At 32.5% G+C, this 24,206-nt stretch overlaps 1 protein-coding gene and 1 pseudogene across 2 annotated transcripts; both read right to left on the bottom strand.

The window, feature by feature from the left end:
* Positions 1-2,088: 2,088 nt before the first annotated feature.
* Positions 2,089-8,548, bottom strand: LOC120116916 (protein FATTY ACID EXPORT 1, chloroplastic). Of its 2 annotated transcripts, none has more exons than XM_039137297.1 (6): positions 8,318-8,548; positions 7,216-7,471; positions 6,680-6,835; positions 2,530-2,576; positions 2,409-2,449; positions 2,089-2,301 (listed from the first exon to the last, which is right to left on the bottom strand). In XM_039137297.1, exons 1-6 carry the CDS (start codon positions 8,429-8,431, stop codon positions 2,214-2,216), a joined length of 702 nt encoding a protein of 233 aa, XP_038993228.1. In that variant the 5' UTR covers positions 8,432-8,548; the 3' UTR covers positions 2,089-2,213. The 2 variants fall into 2 exon arrangements, with proteins under 2 accessions (XP_038993228.1, XP_038993229.1); XM_039137298.1 differs by having other exon boundaries at positions 7,216-7,447; positions 8,318-8,546.
* Positions 8,549-13,020: 4,472 nt separating this feature from the next.
* LOC120116915 lies at positions 13,021-17,108 on the bottom strand (annotated as a pseudogene).
* Between the last annotated feature and the right edge of the window lie 7,098 nt (positions 17,109-24,206).

The following is a 24,206-nucleotide window of genomic DNA, read 5'->3' as shown; positions in this document are numbered from 1 at the left end:
TTGATCCATTTTAGTAGCAAAACCTTAATTTTTTTTCAAAACAATACCTAACGTTTAGTTTTTGTTTCGTGTTAGTACCTCGCCGTTAAAAACTTATCGAGTGATTTGCATGTGGCACTTTTTTATGGGTAAATTACATCATTCATCATTCAATTATATTCTCACTCCTACTTTGGTCACTAAAGTTTATTTTTTTAATTTAATTACTTAACTTTTAAATTACTACTAATTTAATCACTCTTAACTTTCAAATTTATTTTTTTAATTTTAAATATATATTAATAAAATAATAATAAAAAATATCATTTCATAGATTATTAATAAAATAATTACAGTGATTAAAATAAGAGCAATTTGAAAGTTGAGTAGTACATTTGAACATTTTTAAATTTTAGTAGAAAAATAGGAGTGAGAATATGGTTGAGTGATGAATAATGTAATTTACCCATAAAAATGCAATGCCGTTAAATTTTTAACGAGGCACTAAAATGAAACAAAAACTAAACGTTATGCATGATTTTGAAAATATTAAAAATTTAAGTAGTAAAACGAACCAAAATTTATAGTTTAAGTACTAATCACGTAACTTATACTACTTTTATTCACAAAAATTTGAAACAAGTAGGTGCTAGACATTGTAAATTGAAGATATAAACGAGTTTCAGTAGTTTTATATTTTTTTTGGGTAAACTGTGTGAATAGTTCATTTTATTTTCGGTCTAGTTGATTTTGATTACCGATTTAAAAATTAAGGGTACAGGTCCCAATGTTACTGTTCCGTACGATTTTAATTTATCAACCATTAATTCTCATTTTATTTTAGTTCCTCAACTATATCAAATATTCGTTAAAGGTTAACGGCAAAAAAACTTAAAACCAGACAAACCACTTATAATAGAGATCATTTATACTTAATTTTTAAATTGGTAACTAAAGTAAGACAGACCGTAGACAAAAGGAACTAATCGCATAATTTACCTTTTTTTTAATGACCTACTATTGATGACAGACTTCGACGCTTAGATCAGAGAATAAGAAGCAAACAATCCATTTCATCATGTGACTAACGTCATTTTTACAACTAACGAAAAATCAAAGTTAAACTAAAGCAAAACCAGAAAATTTATCGTTTAGGAATCTATCTTTGTTGTAAGAAACCAATAAAAAAATATTTTTTACAGATCTGCAGTAGAAAATGAAGTGAGCATTTGAGATAATTTCCTCAACAGTGAATATATTTTAGTATTTAATTAGATTTGCTTGAGGTTAAGTCAAAAAGGAACAATTGCTTCTTTTTCTCCTTTCTCATCTCTATTTCTCAATTCATTACTTTACATTTTGAAAAAAACGAATGGATGCAAGGGTGTTGTTTGCACTTTGGAGCTTAGTCGACAAATTATCATATCTTTTGGCTAAGGCTTGATATATCTCAAAATAATAATAATTATTGATGGTAATAAGTGAGTTTCATCAGCCATTAACGATTTATCCCTTCTGGTTTGAGTGGAGAGTCCCGATTAATGAAAGAACGATTATTGGCCAATGTTTTTCTTTGAGAGAGTTGAAAGAATAAGGGGAAGATGGTGGAAACTATATGGAGAAGATGGTGAAGACTGTAGATAGCCCCTTTCTCAATTGTGGCTAGAGGTATTTATAACGACTCTAGCTGGCTATTTCAAACATATAGTAATTATGACTACTACTTGTATGTCAACAAGCTAAATGATACGATAGGTTGGTATGATTTTGGAAGAAAAATAATTAGGTGATCAAAATAGAACCGCGAGAATACTTGGGTGACTAAATATGTAGTTTACCCTGTTTCAATTCATCACTGACTCACAGTAAATGCCTAACTTGTCTCCTAAGAAAAACCATAACAGTTTACGAAAGATCTCATCTTAAAGTCTCAGAAGTCAAATCCTTGTATCGAAACACCATAATAGTTTACGGAAGATCTCATCTTAAAGTCTCAGAAATCAAATCATTGTATCAAAACACCATAACAGTTTACGAACATCCCAGAAAAAAGGAATTTCCGGATGGAAGAGACCTTGAGTTGTTTAGCCTAATCTTAAAAGTAAACAGAAAAAAAGGGTATTCTCAACTTGTAGCAAACAGGCAGTTTTCTGTGATAAATAACACGATGTTCATTCACCTATAATCTCAGTTCAAGTCAAACTACAACATTTATATAATTAAGATTACAGTGATTAATGAGTAGCAGACAGCTTCATCTTCTTCGGGGGTGGGTTCCCTCCAGAGATCACAACATATGAATAGAAGAACATCATTGCAGCACTGCATCACACGGAAATTTATTCCCAAAAAAAGACTAAGTGGGACCAACTCAAGATGTATCTTTTTTTAAAAAAAAACACAAGCACTGGAAGTTTTTGGATTAATACCTTATAGCAGCATAAAATGCACTAGGAAATAGCTTCTTTGTCTGCATTCTCATATAGTTATAAAGTTAGAAACAAACGAAATCAGCCAGAGAGGGATAAGATGCACTAATGTGATGCATACCGATGAGTAAGTCTGAAAGTTCTTCCAGAAAAGGACCGCTGCTAGTGCTGTAAAGTTAGAACACACATACAATGAGGTAAATGCATTCTAAATAAGACTGAACATAGCAACACTTTTATGATTGTAAATGACTTGGAATGGATACGAATGTCGGTTAAGGTTTAGCACCTTGACCAATTTTAAATATTCAGCACACAGATTGACTGATGATCATAGGCTATGTACATCTTGCAACATTGAAACTATTTTCTAACGTATATATTGAATCTTTAATTTAATGAACTAGTAAATTTGGAAATCTTTTTCTTGAACCCAAATTCGGTATCCAAAATAGTTACAACTATGTCTTGTTGTCTCTTTGCTGCATGCCAAATTCTGCAATAAGAAGGCACTACAGCATTTCTCTAAGAATTATATACATGGTAACCAAATGTATATACATATGAACGAGCTGAATGGGAAGGACATGTACTCCTAGTATTCATCCAAAATATGTTATTATACAATTATCAGCCAATTAATCTCATGTATAACAAAACTCATAATCTCTTCAGGGGAGTATCTTCCAAATCACCGTCTCTAAATACAGCCACCAATGCAGAATGAATCTCACTTTTGCATTCAGTGATGCAGGAGCTACGTTATATTATTTTATTATTTCAGTTTTATCTATTAATTATAGACACAGATAGATGGATAAGTTATCTTTAGTGTTTAAATCTAGGGTTAGGGTTAAAAGTTTATTTGTAACCCTGGTATAAAGAAACTGTAAAATAGATTTACAATCAGCAGTATGATGTGTAATGAAACAAAAAACAGAAAGAACAGCTATAGCAGAGAGAATTGAAGATGCAGAAGGCAGAGTGAACAGCAGAGAAAGAGACAGAAGAACTCAACAAATTTTCATTTCAGTATTTCGATGTTGAAACCCCAACAATTTTGGGGTTTTAACCCAAAGTGTAAAACGGCAACATTTTAATAGAAACAAATAACTCCTAAACGAAATTGTTTACTTCATTACAAAATGAGCCTGTATCTCATTAATATTTGCAACCCTGGTGTTTAAATGATATGCTTGATTTTTTGGGTATCACAATATTAGGTTGAGAGGTGGAGATGAAGGTAAGATAACATTCAAGATTGCAGATTGTCTTTATGAGAGGTTAGTGATGCCTTTTGGCCTTTCTAACTCACCAAGCACATTGATGTGAGTCATAAATGAAGTACTTGAGCCCTTTTTGAATTTCCTTTATTGTTATTTACTTTAATGACATCTTATTTACAATAAGATCAAGGAAGGACAACTATCTCACATGCTACAAGTTTTGGAGGTGTAGAAAAAAAGGAGCTTTTTCTGAATTTGAATCTGTGCAGCAAATTGTGTGAAGTTGTGTTCTTGGGGTTGTCTCATGTGATGGCATAAAATCGGATTTGAAGAAGGTTCATTACATTAGAGAATGACCTACAACTTAAAAGTTTTAAGGACGTTCGAAGGTTTTATGGGTTGGCTTCATTTTATAGGAGGTATGAGCCCTACTACTGATTTTTTTTTTAAGATGGACAGCTTTGAATAGTCAAAATCAGCCAAATAGACCTTGAAATGGTTAAAATTTTGATGATGGAAGCACATGTTCTTGCACTACCAAAGTGGGAGGCTATTTTTCATGAATGTGATGCATCTCAAGTAGGAAATGACCAGCTGTTCTCAGCAAAGACCTGTAGACCATATTAGCAAGAAGCTACCAATCTAAGGTTTTATGTTTTGGTAATGGTTGTTTAGCAATCGTTTGTGGAAGAGATTACATGATGGGTCAACTAGACATACTCAAGGACTACCATGCCAACTGGAGTTCCAATTTAGAAATAAACTAAAATCGACTTACTTCAGCCCTATTATTTCCAAATTGGGGTCAACTAGACATGAACAATTGCCTTGTTGATTACATGAAGGGTATGTGTTTACAAGCAATCATTTGTGCTTTCCAAAAGGTCGCTATGGAAATTGCTTGGAGGGTACTTTGGAGGAGGTAAATCATGAAATAAGTGGCCAGTGTAAAAGGATAGAGATAGGTTGGTGAAAGGAGTCTTTGTTAATTTGCCAAGTGTAATTCACAAAATACAGGGCCGTACACTCCACTTTATGTCAAAGGAGCTTTGGACTCATTAAAGCATGAATTTTGTCTTGGGGTTACCAAATAAAACAGAGGGTCATGATTCAATCTTTGTTGTGGTGGATCATTTTTTGAAGATGACACATTTCATTTATTGTTCTAATAGTGCTCCACATTGTGAATTGTTTTTCAAGGAAGAGGAAAGGCCACATGGTGTTCCTACATCTATAGTTTATATGATAGGGATGTCAAATTTGTAGAACACTTAGTGGAAGAGGTTTAACTGAAATTTTCTAGCACTTTTCATCCAAAAAAATAAGGGCAAATAGTGTTTCTTAAGCAGAGTTTAGAAAACACGCTCAGGTGACTTGATGGGTATCATGTGAAGAGTTGGGATTTGGTTATTCCTCAAGCTAAGTTCGCATACAACAACTCCGTGAATAGAGATATTAAGAAGAAGCCTTTTAAGGCATATGGACTCAAACATCAACATGTGCTTGATTTAGTTCCTTTGCCACTTGGAACTAGGGTGAGTGATAATAGAAAAGCTTTTGCAAATCGTGTACAGAAAGTTCATCAAAAGGGGGTAACTGCCTTGGAAGCAAGCAATCATAAGATTGTTAATGCAGCTAATTACATCACCATATTAAGGAGTTTCAAAGGGAGACTTGATCCTCGTACATTTGAGGCCAAAAAATGTTTCCAAATCGAAGTTATCACAAGTTGAAACCAAAGAAGTTTAGGCAGTGTTTGGTGTTGAAGAAAATAGGCTCTAATGCATATGTGATTTAGCCATCAAATTTTAAATCAGTCCAGTTTCCAACATTTCTGATTTACATCCTTTTCAGATCAGGTGCAGCACATTACTAAGGGTAAAACAGAAGTTGCTGAAGATGTATTAGATGTTAAAGAAACTAGGTCAAGAAGGGGTAACCAGACAGTATAGGAGATTTTTGTGAAATGGTTTGGTAAACCAGCAAAAGGAAGTACTTGTTAGCTGGAGAGTATGATACAGAAATTTATGCTCACGTGGTAAAAATTTCTCACAGGTGTCGAGTTTTCCAGGCCAATTAGAAAGATGCATGATCTATTTTATATTATTTTATTATTTCAATTTTATTTATTAATTATTAGACATAGATGGCAAGGATTATAAGTACTTTTTCAATCTTTAATAAATACTTGATTGCAACCAAGCAAAGAGAAAACAGGATGGCTAAACAATTACTGCATATACCTTAATGTTGTATCTTGTATCTATAGTTACAAATTGTACATTCTAAAACTTTCTTGGAAACAGTCTATAATATCATGCTATATGTCAACATGTCACCAAATCCAAGTGCATACTTCTTGTATTGCAACATATACAAAATTTGGGCTAATAATATCATTTATCATTCACTTAACTGAGGATGTTTAGACCCTTTCTGCTTTCTAATCATAGTAATCTCATATTTTATGCGAACTGAAAAATGCGTTCTCACCTTATGTAAATAAAGATCTGATGGTCTTCAACCATAAAGCTAAAATGGTAATGTCAAATAGCAATTTATGCTCAAGTCTATACTGATCTGAAGATGCCTAGTAATACATGTCTATGTTATATGAACTCATGTATGAGTATCTAATGCAAATATGTACCATGTGTTAGACCCATCTTTGTTATAATATTTGAACTTCAACAAAACGTGTTCTACCAGTTGAACATAGATAAACTTTAGTTCAAGTGTATTCTATAACAAACAAATGCAACTTTTATTCATTAGATGTTTGGCTCTCTAACTATAATACTAATCAAATGGGAACTGTTGCATCCTTATCCATCAAGCTATAATGTTGTACTAAATGGCTTCTCATGTAGGTACTAAAGTTTTTCCTTTATAAAACAAATAAACCATAAATAAATAAATAAGAGTCCAAGGCAAACATTTCTTATAAGCAACAGATCTGGACTGTAAAATGTGAAACACAAAAAAGGCAATTTTTCCATAAATTGTTTTCAAAGAATGCCTCGATGCATAGAAAAGTTAAAATACCTGCTTGTCCAAGTATGAATGGGAAACTTGATTTTCCTTCCCTCCAAATTTTCAAGCTGAAGGTGCTAAGGGCTAGCACGGCACCTCCAAAGAGTAAAGTAGTAGGATTCCTCGAAAATATAAAACCAACAAGCCCCCCACTTAGAACAAGACCACCTATAATCGAGTAACACAAATTTTCAAAAGTGGATGTGAATGTGTTATTTTATTAATTCATAGAAGAACAAAAATTCTATTTAATGACAGCAAATATGTTGTAAATATCAAGCATCGAAAAAAATACACCAAAATTTGCAACCCAATTTGAGAAGCAGTTAACCTAAGGATTACAGAGTCTAAATAAATTGATATTGTAACGACCACAGATAATACATAAACCTGGACTGGTACAAAAGAAAAGGATAAATGTGAGAAAGCATTTCAAGTAAATAGATGATCAGCCAAGTAATTTTTTGAGCAATGCAACCCATATTCAGTAAACATTTCAACAATTATCACCAAAAGAGCATCAACTAAATCTTGTACAGCACGCTTACCATAAGGAATTCCAAAACAGAAATCATGGATTTTTGCGGCCCTTTTTGGTTGGATGATACCATTTTCCTCTCCTAGATTACTTGTATTTTCAGGAACATGCTCTTCTTCATTCGGATATGACTTAGTCACTTCTACTGGTTTTGATTCTCCAGCAACATAACTTGGTGTAGTTTTAAGTTGAGAGCTAGCAGTTTCAGCACCGTGCTCATCAACACTCATAACAACAAATGACTGGAAATTTGAAGCAGTCAGTATCTTTTTCAACACAATAACTAATTTCTTTGATGGTTACAAAGAAACGCCCATATTAAGATATTGAGAATAAAATATTAACACATAAAATACAATTGTTTTCTACATTTTTATGATTTAACATTTGAGCAGGAGGAATAATTTTTATTTAATTCCCTCAAACATTTTAATGTACTTGTTATCTAATAGCAAAGCATAAAAAAATAAAAAAGAATAAGCCCCCATTTAGCTGTTGCTTTTCCAATTTATTTTTTACTTCAAAAATTTTGCTAAAATGAGTAAATTAGATTTAATTACACTGAAGAAAATAGTTGAAATATAATATATCTTATTCTGCAAATACTTTTTTACATATAGAATCAGAACCTCAGAATACTTATATGAACAAAATTGTTCCATAAAACTAAACATTTTCACTACGCTCTGAGTATTTATTATTTGTTATTTTTCATACCACTCGAGTAATTGATTGCCCAAATGTAGGATAAAATAACTGTTATTCTAGTGGAGCGTATTGCAAGCAACACTTTAAGCCTTTAAAGTCAAGGAAAATTACTTAAACTCCAGCGAAATGGTTTTAAGGCTTCAAATATAAAGAAGATGAAATCTTTAAATTCAAGAAAAAAAAAACCCAAATAATATTACTTATTATAAGACAAATTGATGAGTAATAAGGATTAAACCCCTAAAAAATAAGAGAAAGGGATCAACATTTCAAGTTTTTTATTGTTTATTTTCAATATAAATATGAAAATGGAACATGTAAACAAAGCAATGATCAACATGTTAAGCAATTCAATATCACCCGTCCATTTCAAGTAAATTTATTTATCTGAAAAATATAATTACCTTTGAGCGAGTAAACGGAAGAAATATTGAACGATGGGAGAGCTGAAATCTCCGGTTGATTGAAGAGAAACAAGAAAGCTGAGAAATCGTCGGTGTCGCTGCTGCTGTTGACATTTTGATTGTGAAAATCACAATTAAAAAATAAAATAAAATTAGGGTTCCTTTTATATATATATATATATATATAGGAAACAAAATTTTCAGGATTTGAATTGAAGATAAATATTTGGAGAGGGAGGCAGCCAAAAGATTTGACTAAAAATAGATTCTAGAAAGACACGTAGGGCTGTTTGGTCAACGGAAAACTCAAAAAAAAAAAAGGAAACTTTGAATTATATTCTCGTGAACGAAGGAAAGAGAAGACTAGTAGCGTGAATGAGATGAAGCAGAAAAATGACAGCGTGCTTGAACCCAAATATTATGTTTTAGAGGCCCAAACCTAAACCCATGAATTTACATAAGGGGTTTGCAAAAATATCAGATCCAAATTGATAAAAAAAAATCGAATAGCTGAAATTTTTAATATTTAAAATAATGATTCGTATCTGATTTAAGAAAATTGAATATTCAAATTTTTTAATCTAATATTCAAATTTTCGGATCGAACATCTGAATACGAATATAAAATTTAATTTGATATAAAAATTAATTTTATATTTTATATTTTGTGACTAAATGTAACTTATTTGATATCTCTACTATATTTTATTTATACATTTAATTACACATACACAATAAATAATTAAATATCTTAATTTTGATTGGGCTAAAGCTTTAATTGGTTAGTGTGTTAGTCAGTCATTGGGCTAAATGCTGTCTAAAATCTAAAAGCCCAATTTTTTTATAGATTTTTGGATAATCATAAATTGAAAATTATCTTATCAGTATCTGAGCTGATTATCTAAATTTTTTCGGATATTGATCTGAATTATTAGAAAATCAAAAAACGGATCGAAAATCTGAATTTTCAAATCTGATTAATGGATCATATTGATTGAATCAGATCTTTTTGCACACTCTAATTGCAAGTGGCCGAGTATTTAATCGAATATATGTATATATTTATAATCATATTGTAATCACTCTAGACTCATAAAAAAAGAAATTTAATTTGATTTAATCAAGTTTTTTTAAATTTAAATGTAATTATTTATAATATTACTATACTTGATAAGATTTAATTTAAATATCTCTTGAATCATATACAATATACGTATATATTTCTACATATTCCTTTATATATGTGGTAGTAAGATTTGTAATAAAATATTATCTAAAATTAAATGCTATTTTTAAAAGAAGAGATTTTGAGAACATAGTATTGATGGGAGTATAAATGAGTAAATGAATTAATGGAAAAAATTGTCAAGAGTTACAATTAAGAGATTAAATTGAATAAAATACAAATTTGAGAGATTAAATAAAAAACCCGAAATTTATTATCAAAAAGAGGAATTAAAATATAAATGAGGAATTGAAGAAATAAGAAAAATCAAAGATCAAACTCTAAAAACAAATCAAATTACTTAGCTAAAGATTAAAATAATATCACTTTGATTTTCAATTGTACAATTATTCGAGTTTTACAAATTTAAACTCAAATTAAACTTAAAAGTCGATAAATTTTTTAAACTGATTTAAATAACTCGAATAATTTAAATAATTTTCTTGAATAATCTAAGATGATTATAATGTGATATGTGTTTAGAATTTTCTTAACCTATTGATAGTACACACACTACGCAGACGTAACTACTCGAACCTAAGACCTCATAGAATAATATTTCATTTTACCATTAAGATACGGGTTCAGCAACCCAAATAATTTAAATTTTAAAAAAAGTTACTTTTAAAATTTAATTGAATTTTACTTACCGCAAGGTTTCAAAGTAACAAGAGATTAGATGGGGTAGTTGCTTCTTTGGCTTATTTAATAACGATGCCTCTCCCTGCAGAGATAGTAACGTGGAGGGGTCATCCGACCATCATACTACGGCCAATGATTGCACTACAAGTAGGATTGAGATTGGGATTGAGGAAGTCAAAATGGCCCTTAGAAAGATGGGGAGGGACAAAGCTGTCGGTCCAGATCAAATTCATATCACTGTGTGGTTGACCCTAGGAGAAGAGGGAGTTAAGTGGTTGACCAACATCTTTAATATTATTTTAGAGACTGCCAAGATGCCAGAGGAGTGGAGAGAGTCTACGGTGATACCAATCTATAAGAATAAAGGAAATCCCCAACGTTGTGGTAACTACAGAGGTATTAAACTACTCAATCATACCATGAAGCTATGAGAAAGAGTGATAGAGGCTAGGTTGAGACATGTTACTAGGATTTCGGAAAACCAATTTGGCTTTATGCCAGGCAGGTCTACTATGGAGGCGATTCATCTACTTCGACGGCTTATGGAGAAATATAGGGAAAAAATAGAGATCTTCACATGACGTTCATTGACCTTGAGAAGGCGTATGATAGCGTACCCCGCGATACGATCTGGAAGACCTTGCAAACGAGACGGATCTCAACTGCTTATATCCGGGCGATTCATGATATATACTTTAGATCTACTACATACGTCAGGACCACAGTTGGCGACACCGAGGCATTCCCGGTGGAAATCAGACTTCACCAGGGGTCGGCTCTTAGCCCTTACATCTTCGCCTTGATTATGGATGACATCTATTGTGCGACACCAGACGGTGTTCCATGTGTATGCTTTTTGCTGACGACATTGTCCTAGTTGCTGAAACAAAAAATGAGCTAAATAGTAGACTTGCTACCTGGAAGACTGCTTTGGAAGAAAAATGTCTAAGGATCAATATTGAAAAGATAGAGTATTTATGTTCAAACTTCAGTGGGAACCAAAACGATGAAGATGTAGAAGTATGCATCGAAGGACACGTTCTCCCCTCAAAGGATTGTTTCAAGTACCTAAAGTCTATAATACACAAAGATGGGGGTGTAGATGATGACATTACACACCGTATAAAGGCGGGATGACTAAATGGAGGGCTGCTACTGGGGTTTTGTGTAAAGAAAGTGCCTCTAAAACTCAAGGAATTTTTTTTATAGAATGACAATAAGACCAGCGCTGCTGTATGGATCATAATGTTGGGCAATCAAGAAGGATCACGTAAGGAGGATGGAGGCCGCAGAAATGAGAATGCTTCGATAGGACTCTGTGGGACATGACACCAAACTCTGCTATTAGGATGTCCTTGGGGTGGTGCATGTATCCGAAAAATTGAGGAAGAGAAGACTACGGTGGTTTGGGCATGTCCTTAGGCGACAGCCGTCGGATGCGGTCAGGAGGGTAGAGTCGATTTCAGTCGACGGTGCCAGAAGGAGAGGACGACCAAGGAGGAAGTGGGTAGACTACTTGAGATCTGATTTGAAGGATTTATCCCTTACCGAGGACATGACATCTGATAGGAAAGTATGGAGGCTAAAAACAAGGTTAACCGAATAGTGTGGGTCAACAACCATAGGTTGTAGCATCTCTGTCTTCTTTTTAATTGCATTTGTAGTAATTTTCATGACCTCTACTTTTTATACGTTTTCTATCATTGGAATTTATGAACGTTTAGAACTAGAGTAGCAGAGTAGTGTTGCCTTAGTTTAGGTTTTAATCATTTTGACTTTATTCCTTCTCGTAGCTTGCTATCGCTGACTTCCGTGTATCATTCTCTTCATGTTTCATCTTTTTAAATCAATCCAGGACTTACGTTTTTGTCTTTATGCAGAGATTTTTAGATAGGTTTTTATTTGCAGGGATTACTTCCCATTACAGACGCTCATATGAATACTGCATATGAAGACTGTTCAACTATGTATTTATTTATTTATACATGCATTGTATTTTATCTGTATTTTTAATTTTTTGAATTGCCGGAGATCTTCCACGGAAGCTGCTCTTAACCTGGTGTTGGGGCAACCTTCTAACCTACCTCCCCCTTCCCCATTGCATATGAGAATAGGATTTTGTTGTTGTGTAAGTTTCAAAGTAACACGTAAATGGAAACATTGTATTATATATTTAATTACTCGTAATTCACGACCGGAGGTAATTCGCACAAGGCAGATCTGTTACTCTTATTTTCAAGTTAATATCTGGATCAATAAATTATTAAAATGAGAAGAGAACTGATTGGATATCGATGAATATCCAAATCCGAATTGCCCTACTGTGGCAAGTGAAACTATGTTCACAACTTCTCGATTCATGGGTATTTTATTTTTCTGTTTATTAAGGTGTAAAATTAATATCCAAGAATGAATCCAAAATTTAATTAATATCCTATTCAAGTGGAGCTCAAACTCAACTTGGATAGTTTACAGCCCTACGTGCCATGTTCCATCACCTAAAATGCTCTATGCTACTTTGACTCACATATCTTAAAAGAGTACCCATATGCATATTAGAACATGTATATAATCATAAGAACTTCCAGCGGCCTTTAAAATTTAAATCAAACATGATTGTCTCAATCATATATGCTTTTCTAACTCACCCGAGTCTGAGTCTAACATAGAAGAAGATGCTTATATAAAGAGCAGAGTATTATCATCAATAAATATGGGACTGGAAGAAAATACCAAGAAGTCACTTGGGTACAGCAGAGTTGAGATTATCACAGAATGGTCCTTTAGCTCACTCCTTTTCTTTGGATTTGCACTAAACCTCAAGTTTGGACTAAGCATGCATCTATTCAACCAAGAAAATTAAATAAAAAGGAAAAAGCAGCAACAAGAAACATTTTCACCTAGGGCTGCTACTATTCTTCTGCTTGGCTTTCTCGATAAGCGGTTTCAATTGCTTCTTTTCAGCCAGAATTTTAAGGAAATTGAACAAGAAGGGTATGTAGTTGTGTTTCCTTCGAATATTTTCGGTTCTCCACTTCTTGAATTTCTCCTCCTCAATCAAAATTTTCTCAGTGGCACCCTCAATCCCTGAATTCACTTCTGAAAGTTGTTTGTTTAGTGCTTCGAAGCTGGCTTTGTCTGTAGGTCTTTCGGACTGTATGGTAGCCAGCTGCTGCAAGATGCGTTCCCTCTTCTTTTGGAGCTCCTTAAGTTCAGCAGTGTACATCTCCTTCCTGTTCTTGATAACTGCCATGAGATTGAATCTGATTTCACTTTGGGAATATCTCTCTATTCTTTCTTGGATCACTGGTTGTACCAACTTTAACCATTCCATGTCTCCTGGGCCAGTAGGGCACTGACCAAGGCTAATGGGCCCCTCCTTCAGTCCATCGAGTTCATAAAGTACTCCATCAACTGGTATGTAACTTATGAAATGGTAGACATCATCATCTTTCCCAGCAGCCTTCTGCTCTCTGGAACAAAAGGCTCGGGCCTTGCAAAACTATTATGGGCTGTACGTATGGCTTCACTGTTATTTATAGCTAGACCCTTGAGCTCTGGAGGGAAGTTTTTAGTGAATTCTTTCAACTTTGATAGTTCTGGGCCAATGTCAATATCAGAGCAGTTCATGAGAATAGACAGTATTGCTTGTGTAGCACAAGCATTATTGATGACCTACAAAAATAAAAAAAAAAAGTTCAAAGAATTTTGCAAATGTATCCGACTCCGGATATTAGTGAGTTAGATTGAAACCAACCTGACTAGCAAAGAATAAATTAGGGTTTGGGTCCTTGATTACAAGACGTTCATCCTTCTCCCCCGGGCGCCATTTGAAAAGGAAAATCAACCCATACACAGGCCTATTATGGAAAAGGCGATTACAAAGGAAGAAATTCATCACAATGTGAAATGGGCCACTACCAAGCAAGAACTGACCTGAGATTGTTCAGAGAATCGAGATCCAACGAATACAACTCCTCCACCTGGTAAGACATAATTCATCAAGACAGAATAAAACATACAATGAAACACAAACTTTAATAGTATATTATACATATACACAATTCAGCCATAAAAAAGAATATGCACATCTATGCACCCACCAAGACACTTCATCAAGAATAGAATTTGATAGCTGTAGACAGGATTTAACATAAGGGCAAAAGACAACCAAATAGTAAAGAGTGGATGGGAATGACACTGGCTACAACATCATTCAACACCAACCAAACCTGATCCAATTAAGTAGGGTCTAATTAAATAGGTTAATATAGCGGCGTTAAGGTGTGCTAATGATTCATCAATGTCATGTTAGACAGCTGCGTCCTTTTTGGAAACCAAAGGCTAGGATCATGCCTTCTGTATTGTCAAAGAAATCCTTTTGATCCAAGGAATACATCCTTGGTGGAAACTAAGACATTAAAGTACAATTTATCAGCCTATCATCAAAAAAGTTGGTTCTGTCTGCTGGAATGGGCATTATCTATATGGTCCATCGGGTATGGTTTTGAGTTTAGTTAAATTGTGAAGATTTAAAATGGAGCTCATTTAACTTTAATACATTCCGAAGTTTATAGATTTTAAGAATCTAATCTGTTGGACAAGAATAGTTAACAAATATAATGAAAGAATATTTATATTTCCAGAATTGCTAGAACTCATAGAGTTGATTTCTACAAGAGCTAATTCACTGATTTGAGTTCTAAAGCCTCCTACATCTTGTCTCTTCCAACAGCAATTAACTGAGTTTCTACCGAACATAGAGCAACTTGACATAAAAGGAAGTTTAAAGAGCAATTTTGGGAACCCTTAAGTTCTTCACCCATACATTATTGACATGGTTCTATGGATACAAGTGTATGCCTTCCACAATGATGACATTGACATGACTTAAATAGCTAAGTACAGAACACATCCAAGGTAATTAATCTAGAATCTGATATATTCATTTTTTGTTAAAAGAATTTTGACAGTATCAGTATATATGCATTTAACATAATTTTGACAGTACCAGTATATATGCATTAAAATAACAATCTGAAGATATTATACACAAATCTACAAGACAAAAATAAGGAACCAAGGATGACATAAGAAAAGTATTACTTGTACGCCTTTAACTTGCATCTGCTGTATAAGTTCAGTAAAAACACCTGATAGAATGGCAGAAAACAATCTTGTTAATCTTAAATCTCAATACATATCATAAGAAAGCATGACAGTCTAAAGGAAGCAATAAGAACACTCTAAGACGATTAATCATTTGATGCAGCAAGATGTTAACATGTTCAATCTCAACTAACAGATATTCATAATAAGTCATACGCCAGAACAATAGTACAGCACAATTCAATGTTGAAAGTGTCGTACAAGTAGCGAAAATGGAAAGATTTTTTTAAGAAAAAAACTCCCTAACAACCCAATCTGAACTAGTCATCGTTAGGCCTCTAAAAAAGGGTATATGGGCTACTGAACGGGAACCAAATTTCCTCAAGTTAAGGATTGATGATAGCCCTTAGAAAAATGAAGGTTTAATCTCTAATCATTGGCAAACAGTGAGGAGCATCTTTAAAAAACATGGAGTTGCTCTGGCACTATCATGAAATAAACATCAATATTATTATTTATTATTATCATTACTATTATTTTAAATTCCTCAAGATATAGCATGCGTGTACTATGTTGTACTTTGAAGATCATAAGCATCTAAAGAATAGAACATGACAATCCAATCATCTAACACGAAGAGAAAAAAATCATATATAAATGGAGCTTATGCTTGTTCTCAGCAGGAATGATGCATTGGGCTTAATACCTCCATGTATTATCCACAAAATTACCAAAATAAAAGGGGAGAAAGGAGTCTGCCACTTAAGGGACATTAGGTAAGGCATTAATAGCGATCCTATAAAACAATCCTAACAAAAAAAAAATCCACCAAAATCACCCTCTAATGGTCATTTTAAGATGATTTCTTCTATGCTATGCAAAATCATATTCCTTGAATTCTCTTTCAACTTCGTGTCCCTTGATTTTCCATCATTGACCATATAAATTAAAACTATCACACCCCTTCCCCCCCCCCCCCAAAAAAAAACATAGCAGCCCTTTGCTTTGACGATTTTTAAATAAATATCTCAACTACAGAAACCCTTCCCTCTCATTCTGAGAATATGAAACTATAACCAGAGACAAAATAAAAAAAACTTCCTCTTGGATAAGCACCCACTTTTCCTAAGAATAGGCCTGTAAATTCCTTCTGCTACAATTTTCAGACAAGGAAAACTTATTCACTTTTCCCCAAATATCTCTATCTCAATGAAGATATCATACACAAAAAGTTTAAGAAAAATTAAAACCAACAATTTCACCATTCAAATATATGTACACCTGAACCCTTAAGATTCTCCCCTCTTAAAACTTCATCAAATGTACCAAAAATGAAATTCAGAACCTTGATGGAACACATAACAAAGAAGAACGAAGATACGAAACCTATCGAAAAATGAATAAGAAAGCAATTAACTTTATAATTATGAGTAATTCAAAACAAATAAACAATCAAATTTTCAACAATAATAACGTATGAGATAGAACCAGAAAATGGAATACCGGGATCGGATTCAATCGTGCACCAAGACATGATGAGAAATTAGCAGCTGCCACAAACAAAACAACAGTAAAGTGTTTTAGAAATTGGAAAATAAAACAACTGAATATAATAAACAATTAATACCCAAAACTTACAAAGCCTGCGAGAGAGAGAAAGATGGGGGCGTTCTTGGCTTGGGTCTTTCGTCTTCCTCAACCCTAATGGTTAAAAAGCTTAGTAAAGCTACCTCAGCTCTGCGATTTCCAATCTATCGAATTAATCTCAACCGTTGGTCCCAGTTAGTACTTACTACTGCTCTATCTATCTCCGACTCGTCATTGATCACTAATATTAAAAAAAATTGGAAATATTTAAAATTATAATAAGTGTTTATAACTATTATTATAAATTAAATATATAATTTGTATATTTTCTTATAACATTAAAATTAGTCACTTTAGATCGTATAAGGACTATATATGAAAAATGTTAAAATCTAAATTAAAATACTCGAACAAAAATTAGATACAAACAAATCTGATTGTATTAACAAATGAAATACAAAAGGGGATCAAGCTATTGAAAGATCATCGACGATCGCAAATCATAGTCGAGTGTCATGAGAAACTATCAACGAACGTAAAATCATATTTCAAATTCAATTTGAGGGTCCATGAAGGGAATATCAATAAAATTACAAATAAACATCATCTTAATCAGTTGTGACGTCATCAGATCTATCTCCAGTAAAACATAAACTAAAAAGAACGGACAAACAATTAAAAAGAAAATGAAAAGATGTGTCACATAGGCAGATAAGACGTGTCATAAAAGCAAAGAAAAATGTGCCACCAAAAAAAAGAAATATTCTTACTAAAAGAGAAACAAAGAGAGAAGAAAACTAACGACCGACAACCAACATTAAAATTATTGCTGTCGCTGGCTAAACAAAATCAAATTAAAAATCTAGGTATTTATATTTTCATATTTATAATGTCGACCTTCAAATCTTTTTTTTTTCTCTTTCTCATCTCTCTAAAATTTAGATACATATTCTTACTTTTTATTTAATAAAACTTCTAAAAAATGATTAATGTTTTTTATTGATTTCATTTGAAAAAATGAAAAGAGATGCAACAATAATTTTGTTGTTGTTTTTCTGAAATGGGTTAATATAATAAATAAAATTAAAAATCCAATGTTGCAAGGATCTATACACAAAATCTAGAAGTGGTCTTTGATTGTTTTGTATGATCCAAGTTTATTTTGTCATTATTCGTATGTAGTAAGCGTGTAGACACTTGAGGATTTAGAACATAAAAGAATTCTCTAATCTCGATTAGGAAATATAAAAAGTTGTAGATTAATGTCATCCCTTAGTTTTGTCCGAACACTTTTTAATCGAATTTGGGACAATCAAAACTCCACGATCGGAATTCGATTAATGATTACATGCTTCGAATGAATTTTGGCAAAGCGTTAAGGTTTTGGTGTTTGCAAAATTATGCCTATGCAATGGCGTTTTTTTTTAAGTTGGATCCAAACATCCAAAATCATAATGTCCACTGCCAGTCCATCGACCAAATCCAACTAAATTAATAAACCATTCAACCCTAAACACCGATTGGCCCAAATGAAACAATAGCAATTCGGCAAACCCTACCCCTCTCTGGCCAAGCTGCCAGCTGGGCCCCTCGTACTCCAGCCGCACGGTGGTCCCTTGCACTTCATAGGTTGTAAACCTTTTTTTTTACGGTTGTAAGGGGTGAATATAAAAGACCCACAAAAAAAAAACAGAGAGAGGAGGCCCCCGATTTTATTTTTAGAAACGATTCATTGGTTGTAGTTTTGGGTCTCTTGGGCCATCGTGGTGGTCTTTCGAAGACTTAATCGGCCCCAAAGTGGGGCGGCCGGTAGTGGATTTGTGATTTTGGTGGGGGGTTTCGTTCGAAAGAAATGGAGAAAGGGGGAGTTTTAGGTCTATTCGGGGCCGTTTGGTCCTTCTCGGTGCCCATCGACGCCGTACAGATTAAGGGAGGCCGTTTTGTTTTTGGTCTTTAGGAAGTTGTCGGCGCCGCATGGTGAGAGAGGAGAGTAGATGGAAGGCTTTCTTTTATTTTTTTGAGTGTTTAGGTAAGGAAGTGAAACCGAAAAATAAAATGTGGTTTTAAAACAAAGTTTAGGGTCTAATCTTGCCTATGCCCCTTAAATTTTGGCGTTTATTTACATTTCAGTCACCATTTCATCCTTTTTATTTTTATTCGAATTCAGCCTGCAAGTTTTGTTTTATTTAATTTTGGTCAATTTCTTTATTGTTATTTTATTTTAATATTGACATTTTTTATTTTATTTTATTACATTTTGGTCACTTTTTTAATTTGATTGTATTCAAACATTTAATTCGACCTTGTGGTGACCCGCCCTGGGGTATGCTCCACATTATTCATGGTCCAGGTAAAATTCTAACTTTAACCCGCTAATTATTAATTTACTAACTCCTAACTTCTAATTAAAAAATTATATTCGAATTAATTTTAAGACCTTGTGATAACCCGCCATGGCATATGCTTCATGTTATTTATAGTCCGGGTAACAATTAAAAATTAACTCATAACTGTTAATTTTATTCGATTGATTTATTTTCGTTATTTAAATTTTTGTCCTTTAAATTTATGTTATTTAATTTCTTCCTTTACTTTCCAGCATTTACATTTCTGTCCCTTAAATTCTAATTTTTAAATTTATGCAATTTCTTAATTTAAGCTTTAGTTTCTGTTTTATTTTTTTGGCCCTTTATTTGTTGAATTTTTAATTTCAGCTTTTCATTTTTAATATATTTTAATTTAGTCCCTTTATATTTGTCAATTACTTTTAATTTTGTCTTTAATTCTAATTTCTTTTAATTTAGTCCTAGAATCTTAGATTTTAGATTGAAATCTTATATTTAGATTTCTAATATTTTATTCCTAATCTAAATTACTTTTTTTAGATTTAGATCCTTTTTAATTTAGTCCTTTAATTTAGGAGAATTTTTTATTTGGTCCTTACTTTTTCTCAAGGTTCCATTTTAATTATTTAATTCAATAATCAGTTAAAATGAATTAGGATTAATATTAGAGCCTCCATTTTAGGTTTAATTTTATAACTAATCCTTTAATTTAGGAGAATTTTTTATTTGGTCCTCGTTTGTGCTCGAGGTTCCATTTTAACTTTTCGACTCGATAATTTACTAAAAAATAATTTGGATTAATATTAGAGCCTATATTTTAAGTTCAATCCTTAGGTTCCTAAATTTCATAATTTGACATTTTAAATTTTAAGTTAGAGGGAAGCCTTAATTAATTCATTTAGTATAAATAGGTTCCATAATCGATTGTCTGATTGCATTTTGCTTTCAAAATAAAACAATATTCGTTTATTAGGGGGTTAGTAGTGTATCTCCCACTTTTGTCCGGGTGTGACCGCTATCGATTTCCGAAGCAAATCATCATTCTTTTCAAAATTCCACATCATGATTTTAAAATAGACAATACAATGTTCATTTATTGGGATTGATAAAGAATCTTCCGCTTTTGCTTGGGGGTGGTCGATATTGGTCTTGGTAATTCAACATTTTTAAAATATGCATACATAGTGGTTTTAAATTAAATTCAACTCAAATTTTCCAATTTTAAAATATAGGGTAGTAGACTAGGTATCAATTTTGGGCGTTGTGAGGGTGTTAATTCTTCCCCACGCATAACTGACTCATGAACCTGATTTTTTTATTTCGCAAAACAAAACGTGGTATTTTTAATAAAATATAATGTTTTATTAAAATTACCTGATTTTAGTTGTTCAAACTCACCTTAAAAATTATTGGTGAGGACTCTCATCTTTTCATCAAAACACCAAATTTATATTTATTTTCTAAAATATCGAATCGATCTTTCCACCGAAAATCAGTTACGACAATTAATTTTGGCAATTTATTTTGAAAAATGCTAGTATATGTGTCAAGTCTCATTTGTTAGAATTAGGATGGATCTCTTTAGTGATAACAATCAAATATTTGAAAAAAGATCGAAAAATTATGTTATAAAAGTTGTGTTTTTAAGGTAACGCCTGTTTTGCATCCCTAGCAACTATAACTCATCTTTAATAGTCATAAACGACAAGGAACTCATTCCGCGCTATATAAACAATCCAATAACACTTTAGAAGATTACAACATATATATTCAATCTTAAAGATCAAGAGAGAGAAAATCACATTCTTAATTCTTTCATTTTTTCTTGTACATAATGTATAGAACTTCATTAAAAATCTTTTATATTTATTTTTTGTGAGCTTCATAGTGCTGACGTGGCAGTTCACGGTGTCAACATGGCGGACCACAGTGGTTGATGACGTGGCCTGTTGGTTTTTTGATCTTGTTCGAGAGCTAAATTGATTTTTTTAAAAGTTCATGGACTTATTTTTTTTAAAATATTTTAATTTTTAAATATAAAATTTAAATATTCAAAAACTTAAATATAAAAATGTTAAAAATAAAAATCAAATTACTAAAAAAATTCAATATATATATTAAAAATACTATTAAAAATTTTAAAAATAAATATATATCATAAGTTATAAATAATAAAATATAAGTTATTAAAAAATAAAAATATTTTTAAAAACATATATTACACATAATATATACATCTAACGAATGGTCATATCATCAAAACTTATACAAAGTAATTTTATTGGATTAGTCAAGACTTACAAATTTTGTACTCTGACTTGAATATTTGAGGTATGATTAAATGTGTGTGTTGATAATAAAAACCTATTATTATTATTATTATTATTATTATTATTATTATTATTATTTAATTACATTTAAATACAAAATCTGTAAGTTTTGACTAATCTAGTAAGAATATTTTATATAAGTGTGAATGATAAGATTATATGTTACATGTATATATTATTTATAATATATCTTTTTAAAAACATTTTTATTTTTTTAATAATGTATAAATTATCATTTTATAGTTTATATATTTCATTTATTTTAATTTTTAATAGTATTTTTAATTTTTTAGTAATTTTTTTGAATATTTTATATTTAAATTTTAAATTTTAAAATAGCTTTATTTTTAAAACAAATTAAATAAGCCACTGAATATTTTGAAAAAAATTAACTTGGCCTTTAAACAAGACCAAAAAACCAATCTACCACGTCATCAACCATTGTGGTCCGCCATGTCAGCATTGTGAATTGCCACGTTAGCATCGTAACGATCAACAACAGAAACATTGGTCAAGGAGCACATTGTGTGTGTTTTCTTGAGTTGGAAGGCCACATTGGGTGAAAAATAATCCAAGAGCTACATTGTTTTTTTTTTCAAATGTACGAGGGCCTCATATGTTTTTTGCCAAACATTTAACATTTTAGGTTGGTTGTGTAACATTTCAAGTTGTAACCTAAAATGTTATTGAAATCATAACAAATTATGCGAAGGGATAACATTTCCAATCGTAACCTAAAATCTTACTCTTAATATTAAGTTTGAATCAATTTTGATAATCAGATAACATTTTCGATTGTAACCGAAAATATTATCAAAATATATAATATTTTAGGTTGGCGTGAGTAACATTTTGAGTTGCTACTTTTCAAATTTTCATTTAACCAATAACTATACAAATCGATCACGTTAATTTTTTTGGCTTTAATATACAAAAAGTGTCCAACGTATGCCTGTTTTTTCAGTTTAGTGCCTAACGTTTTTTTCGTTCTAGTTTGGTGCCTAATGTTTCATGCTGTTACTCAAAATGGGTCACGCCGTGACGAACTATTAATTTTCTCCGTTAAGTGACAAATGTCACAATATGGTAATTTTAAAATAAATATTAAAAATATTTTTATATTTATAAAAAAACCCTTATTTCTTTTAAATTACAAAAAGCCCAAATCCTAACACCGAAGCTTACCCACGGCAAGAACGGCAACTACGACGTGACCCACAAGTTGGGTTTTGAGCGGACGACGAGGAGGAAGCTAAATATGGTGGCAGTGAGGTGAACGGAGGTCCTAGGCGGCCGAAATCGTCCAAAATCCGAGACCTTGGGGTGGGTTTTCGGCGAAACTTCAAGGGCTCGATTCTGGCGAACGACGATGGCTATCCACGAATTGTTTTAGGGGCTTTGATCATGGCGACGAGGCGTTTCGATTGGGATGGGCGGTGACAAGCACAGACGAGCGACGACGATGATCGATGTGGGCTTAGGGGTTGAAATGAAGGTTTTCAAAGTTTTGGGGTTATTTCAAAATTAATGTGTTTTCTTTTTTTAAAAATATATAATTTTCAATTTTGAATTTTTTTTAAAAATTATATGTAACTGAAAGACGATTTATACGTAAAAAGGCACTCTAATCAAAAGTATATGATTTTAATCTAAAAATTCATCGTAAGTCAATTGATATTTATTGAGGACATTAAATACTTAAAGTGACATTAAATTGTAAATATATATTGAGGACGTCCCATATTAAATCGTAAGTTGACTTACAATGAATTTTTGGATTAGAATCAAATACTTTTGATTAGAGTATCTTCTTATGTATGAATCGTCTTTCAGATACATCTAATTTCTAAAAATTTTAAATTATATATTTTTTAAAAAGAAAACACATTAATTTTGAAATAACTCCAAAAATTTAAAAACCTTCATTTCAACCCCTAAACCCATACCGACTACCGCCGTCGCTCATCCGTGCCTGTCACCTCCCAGCCCAATCGAAGCGCCTCAGCGCCATGATCAAAGCCCCCAAAACAATTCGTGGATAGCCGTCGTCGTTCGCCAAAATCAAGCCTTGAAATTTCACCAAAAACCCACCCCGACGCCTCATATTTTGGATGATTCCGGCCACCTCAGACCTCCATTCGCCTCGCTGCAACCATAGTTAGCTTCCTCGTCGCCGTCATCTCAAAACTCCCCAAGCAATTCGTGCATATATGCCGTCGTTCGTCGGAATCGAGCCCTTGAAGTTTTGCTGGAAACCCACCCTGAAGCCTCGGATTTTGGATGATTCCGGCAGCCTCAGACCTCCATTTGCCTCACCGCCACCATATTTAGCTTCCTCGTCGCCGTCCGCTCAAAACCCAACCGGTCGGTCACGTCGTAGTCGTCGTTCTCGCCGTCCGCCGCCGTGGGTAAGCTTCAGTGTTAGGATTTGAGCTTTTTTGTAATTTAAAAGAAATAAGGATTTTTTTATAAATATAATAATATTTTTAATATTTATTTTTAAAAATAATTTTTTAAAATTACCAAATTGTGACACATGTCACTTAACGGAGAAAACTAATGGTCCGTTACGGTGTGACCCATTTTGAGTAACGAAATGAAATGTTAGGTACCAAACTAGAATGAAAAAACATTAGGTACTAAACTGGAAA

Source organism: Hibiscus syriacus, unplaced genomic scaffold (assembly GCF_006381635.1).
Source record: "Hibiscus syriacus cultivar Baekdansim isolate YM2019G1 unplaced genomic scaffold, ASM638163v2 tig00110307_pilon, whole genome shotgun sequence".
NCBI classification, from domain to species: Eukaryota; Viridiplantae; Streptophyta; class Magnoliopsida; order Malvales; family Malvaceae; genus Hibiscus; species Hibiscus syriacus.
This window is presented reverse-complemented; position numbering and strand designations above follow the sequence as displayed.